We start from the raw sequence: 6,000 nt of genomic DNA on the forward strand, positions 1-6,000 counted from the left end.
ACAAAAACAGCTCTGAATAAAAGCACTAGCCTAGGCAAAGATGTAAAGGACTGAATGAAAGTGACCCCTAAGACACTAGGCTTACTCCATGTCTGAGGGTCTCCCTCGTTTCACATATGGATACTTACCTTCTAAAGAGCTCTTTTCTCTGCTCCATAACCCAAGGTCTTCCATAAAATCCTAGGTTTAAAAAAAACAAAAAAAATCTCAGTTTCAAAATACAGTTTACTTGAGAAAAAGGTTACAAAACATGGAATCCCTTTTCCTAAGAAATGTATAAAGAATGGTGCTAACGATGAGGCCCAGCACTGCCTAAAAGAAAAATGAAATGCTCAGTTCACAGCAGGATCTGAAAACTAGACCTGACTACCATCTTCCCTGCTGCCAATAAAGAGCATAGTCTTTACTCTTGCTGGAGTGCAGTTCAGTGACAGAGCACTGGCTTGGTGTTCATGAGCCCCATATTCCCAGTATCCACATAACAAAACATACAAACTTTTTTTTCAGTGCTGGAAATGACCCCAGAACTTTGAATATACTAGGCAAACACTCTCTATTAATGAGTGGAATAAGCACAGCAAACCAAAGTGTTAATTAAACGATAGAAGAGGGACTAAAACGGGCATGGTGGCTCTGCCAGAGCCTCTCCCAGCACGCAAGAGGCTAAGGCAGAAGTGGCTTAGTAATCCTGAGCCAGTCAGGGCTACAAAGCTGCAGAGTAACTTGGGCTACAGTGTGACATGAAAAGAGTTACGTTACTTCTAGAGTGGTGATTTTAAGAGCTATACAAGGCAGTAAGATTAGAGAAGCAGAAAAGATGTGTGCACCCCTCCCTCCCCCACTTTTTGCAATAGAGTTGCTCTTTAATCTAGACTGGTCTGGAACTTGTAGCCATCTCCCTACCACAGCCTTCTAACTGCTGAAATTCCAGGTTTGGATCATCACACCTGGGTGTAATCACTTTTTAAAAGTTCCTAAAACAGAAGGGGACCTACAACAGGTGTGCAATCATATTTACAGACCAACAGTGATACTGACCTGAACAGAAAACCTTCAAAGCCTCAGTCCCACAAGCCAAGGTGTGAAATGCTAAGTTGGGGATGTAACTGACACCCTGCTGTCCACTGCAGCAAACAAACTTCTACACTGTTTTTCTTGCACTGCTATTTTGCACTTAAATAAGCCTAAAACACCGATGAGCAAGGTTGGCACGTGGAGCTCCCTGGCACGCTAGGAGCACCACTACAGAGCCTAGAGCCACCTAACTTGCCCCTCAACCTGCCTCAGTCTACTCATCATCACAAGGAAAACTACTCAAAGCATCATGAAGATAAGCTACATGGCAGGGCAGATAAAAGCACTTGCCAATCCTCACCACCTCAGGGACCTCATGGTGGGAAGAATGTACAACTCCTGCAAACTGCCCTCTGACCTCCACAGGCATGCTGAGCCTCCTCATGCCCACCTCCCCTGCAAAATACGTATTTTTAAAACTCTAATCCTAGGCACATATTCTGTACCCCCAAAAGAATTACACAATTGAGCATCATTAAACTGTAGCAGCACTATTTATTTCTTTTATCTTGGATGGATTTTGTCCTGTTTTTTGAGTCTGGGTTTCTCTGTGTTGCCTTGGCTGTCCTGGAGTTCACTCTGTAGACCAGGCTGGCCTGGAACTCTAGACCTGCCTGCCCCTGGCTCCAGAGTTCTGGGATTACAAGTGTACTAAACTACAGTGCAGGGCCAGCTCTATCTTAGCACGCTTTAAGGAAGACTTGCTTTCAGTGCTACTCACGAGAAAGCAATCTATTCCCTTTCTTCTGATAACACACCACCACTCCAGCCTCACATTCCATCTAACCTAACTCCCATTGCAGATTTCCACTTTCTTGTTGTTGCAGAAACAAGATATTCGTTTGTAGCTGGAGCTGCCTCAACCTTCTCCATCTCTTCTCTGAACCTACCAATGCGAGTTTGCAGACAAAAATCCAAGGTCATTCTGGGCTTCAGCCACCTCCTGGTGGACCTAGGCTACAGGAGACCCTGTCTGCAAACAGGACTTACATCTTTGTCTCATTGACAGAAGATTGTTGAGACTAACTACAAAAACTCATGCAGATCTTAACAATTTGTATAACCTGTTTTGTACTTAGGGTTTTTGTCAGAAATAAAACTGTTGTGCTCTGTCTTTAAAAAGAAAAATCCCCCTTTTTTCCTAAAAATGTCCTACCCCATCTACAAAACAAAGCGCTCACAATGCTCTCCCCTTGCAATCAACCTTCATCTAAATCACCGTAACAACTAGCTTCTAGCTTTTATCTTTCAATGACACTGGAAAAGCTGATGCTCTCAACGATGTGAATCCTTTTTAGCCTTTCTGGTTTGAGTATTAGTTTTCATATTCTCCAGAAATGAGAGAATTTAAATAAAAAACAAAAAAAAGGCAATTAGATTTTTTTTGGACTTCCCAAAAAAAAAAAAAAAAACCACCCTCAAATTACGGTGTACTTAAGGAATTATTAAGGTAATGTCCTTCCTAGAGTTCAGTATCTGCCCATTCTTATTCAGAAACTGACATTAAGATCTTCTGGCAATCTTCCCTCATTACCAAAACGTAACTCCTTCCTTTCAAGTGTAAATAAAATTAAACCTTTCAGTGTTCTAACTCCACATCACAGATGCTTCGAAAATGTTATACTCCAATTTTCACACACACACACCCCACCCAAGTCAAAAACAACTGGTAAAGATGACACTTTTCTCGGCTGCAAATGAGTCCTTGGGGTGGGGGTGGGGGGTTGCAGGCCAACAGCAGCAACAAAAAATCCTAAGCCTGATTTTGCAATGCTCTACGCTGACTGCGCTCCCCTTCACTTGTAAAAGGGTGCCTGTGGGGGCTAATTTTTTTCCCCCTTCATGGGTGGGGACGGGGAGCGCTGCACAAATTTGAAAGCAAGCAACCCTGGGGACTAAGATCCCAAGGTACAAAGAAGTGAAACACAGAGCCTGACAACAGGCTCCTTGCCACCGCCTCCTCCTTTAACAGTCCCCCAGGCTCCAAGCCAAAGGAGGGTGGGGTCACGCTCCTCAATAGCCAAGAGAATCGGACGCCGTTAAAGACAAGAGAAACGACGTGCGGCCGCCGTCACCCCTCGCCTGGCCCCAAACCCTCGTTGGCAAGGACACCTCCCGTCCTACTGGGGGCGGGGAGGGCTGGAGACCCGCAAACACGCCCCTCCCGGGGACAGGTGCCGAGCCCCGGGGCGAAGCTGGAAGCGAACTCACCTTCCACCACGCCGCACAGGAACCTGCGGGCCCCTCCGGCCGCCCCGGCCACAGCCGCCGCCCCGGCTCCGGATGGGTTGTCTTCTCCGGGGGCCGGAGCTGCCGGCGGCTCCAGCGAAGCCCCCGAGGCGGCGGCAGGATTGGCGCTGCGCTCGCTCTCCCGCTCCTCCAGCGCCGCCTGGCTCTCCTTCTGCACCATCCTCCTGCCGCCGGCCGCCGCCGCCGCCGCCGCGCCTCTTCGGCCTCGGTCCGTTGGGCCACAGGCCCGGAGCCCTGCAAAGGGCCGCGGCTCCGAACGCGCGCCTCCCGGGCTCCTTCCCCTCCCCCTCCGCCCTTCCCCCTTCCTCGCGGCGGGGGCCCGGAGTGCCCGGATGAGAAGGGCGGCGGCACCGGCTCGAGCCCTTTGTCAGCCGCTGCCTCCGCCCGGGCTGGGAGCCGGGGGCCTGAGCGGAGGGCGAGGCCACCGCCCCGTGTCCACGGGAGGAGGGCCGAGGCGCCTTCGCTCGTCCTCGACGGCCGCCGCCCTCCAACAGCCCTGTCTCCGCGGCCAGACGCCCCACCGGAGCCCCTGCGCTGCCTCCGCCGCTGCCCCGGCCGCCCGCTTCCTGTTTATCCGCACTGCGCCTGCGCCACAGACCGGCTCAGACCGGTCCCCGGCCCGGCTCCCCCGCCTCCTCTGGGTTCAGCCCACTACGCTCTGTTGGCTCGGGGGAGGCAGAAGCGAGGCAGCCGGGAGGACCGGGGCGGTGTGCGGCCGAGGGACGTACCATTCTGGCTTGCCACCCTCCGGGATGAGCGCCACACTCTGGGACGGACCATTACCCCACCCGAAGGAAGGGAGCATGGGAGAAGGCGGCCGGCTGGGGAGCTTGGGAGGAAAACGGGGGAGAGGGCGGAAAGGAGGCGTTTACTCCTCAGTGCGCAGGCGCCGAGACGAAGCCTCGGGCCCTTAAAGTGGAAGGAAACACTGACCTACTTTGGAGAGACTTGTAATAGTTTGGCTCATCGCGGATGCCTGACCCACGTTCGGTTCTGTGAAGACACCATGCCTAGGAGCTCAGCTCACCACTTGAGTCATTTTCTTCCACTCCCCCTTCGGAGTTAACCCCGCTTTAAAGTGTGCAGGCAACTATTTATTGAGTTGGCCTCATCCTGGTCTGGGGGACCATTATGACCTCATAATGCGGTTAAAACATGCTAGTACATACGTTTCTGCTTGGCATACCCCTTCGTTTGTTTGGGGATCACAGGAGATAGCTCCCCGTTTGGGGAGAGGCCGTTAGGAATGGACACGGAAAACAAAAGGCTAATAAAGGTAGAAGAGAGTGGAAGGCGCGTTTGTTGTGGCGATGGGGAGTCTGTAGTGGGTGTAAGGGACATGATCCTTTTAGCCTCCGCGTCAGCATTTCCTGGGAAAGCCTGCCTCTAGGGGAGATCTGTCTCAGTTTGGTAACAAGCCTCTCATTTTCAACATTGAGAAAGTAGTTTATTTTATACTTCAACGTGGTAGGCCAACACGTAGCTTCAGGAACGCTGAGGGGGTGTGCATTACAGGCATGAAATGCTAGCTTTATTCAGCGCAGGGTACCCAACCCAGGGCCTTGCACATGCTAGACAAGCGCCCCAGGGGTTTGTATGTGTATTTTGGGTGGATTCACAGTCCCTTGCCCATGGGGCAGTCGAAGGACAACTTGTGGAAGTGGGTCCTCTCCTTCCCCTGGTGGATCCTGGGGAGCAAAGGCGGGTTGTCAGGCTGGGCAAGCACCTTTCCCACTGAGCCATTGCCAGGTTGTGTGTGTGTGTGTGTGTGTGTGTGTGTGTGTGTGTGCTGGGATTTAAGGCAAGTGCCACCACAGCCCGACTTAGGGTGTGATTCTTACCACTCAGATGGTCTACATTTTTCATATCATCCAACGCTTACCCCTGTCCCCTGCCCTGTCACCTACAAGAGGTACCTGTGGGGCTGAAGGAATGGCTCAGCAGCTGAGATCGCTGGTGCTATTCACAGAACCGGGTTTGATCCAGGCACCCACACGGTGGGTCTCTATCACCTGTAACTTAGGTTCTTGGTGGCAGTGTCTGATGCCCTCTTCTAGCTTTCCTGGGCACTGCAAAGACATATATGTGTGGCAAAACACCCGTCCACAGAAACAAGAGGTTTTTTAAAAAAGCACAAATACTTAGAAAGCCTATGATAAATGTTTGTGGAATGAGTTTCATGTAGGTTCTTGCTTTCATAGATTATATTTTAGCTACAGAAACAGATAATAAAACAGACATTTGTTCAGCCCAGGGTTTGGAGAAGTGGCTCAAGAGGATCTGATTTCAGTTCCCAGCACTGGGCAGCTCAGAACCCAGCACCTGCACGATACACACAATTAAAAATAAAATCTAGAACACGGGAACTCAGATGGGTTTTGGAAACCTGGTAATGTGATGTGTGATAACTACAGTAAGAAGGGAATAGTCATGATGACTGTTACGTGGATGCCGGCATGAGGGATGGTGGCACACGTGCAATCAACACCCAGGCTGAGGGAGAAAGACTCGGAGTCCCCTTCCTTCTCTACTTGAGTTCTCGATCCAGGGCACGAAAGCTTATGCCAGAGCCGCCTCCTCTGGCTCTAGGCACTGTCTTTAAGCAGAGGCTCCTGAATATTTATGTAAGCAGAACTTTGCTCTTCAGCCCCAACACCTCTGGAGGCAATGGTGCAC

General features: G+C 50.9%; 1 protein-coding gene across 2 annotated transcripts in view; it reads right to left on the reverse strand.

Annotated features, from left to right (window-relative positions):
• The window catches only part of Oga (O-GlcNAcase), a 37,149-nt gene extending 33,030 nt beyond the window's left edge, over positions 1-4,119 (reverse strand). Inside the window, exons 1-3 of one of the 2 annotated variants that reach the window (XM_021649955.2) lie at positions 4,053-4,119; positions 3,286-3,558; positions 129-180 (exon numbers count right to left, since the gene is read on the reverse strand). In XM_021649955.2, the coding sequence (XP_021505630.1) occupies positions 129-180; positions 3,286-3,558; positions 4,053-4,104 (377 nt within the window). In that variant the 5' untranslated portion in view covers positions 4,105-4,119. Of the gene's footprint in view, positions 1-128; positions 181-3,285 lie in introns of both variants that reach the window. The other variant, XM_060390541.1, reaches the window with a different exon arrangement.
• Positions 4,120-6,000: the final 1,881 nt, after the last annotated feature.

The sequence above is a fragment of the Meriones unguiculatus genome, chromosome 1 (genome assembly GCF_030254825.1).
Source record: "Meriones unguiculatus strain TT.TT164.6M chromosome 1, Bangor_MerUng_6.1, whole genome shotgun sequence".
NCBI lineage: Eukaryota > Metazoa > Chordata > Mammalia > Rodentia > Muridae > Meriones > Meriones unguiculatus.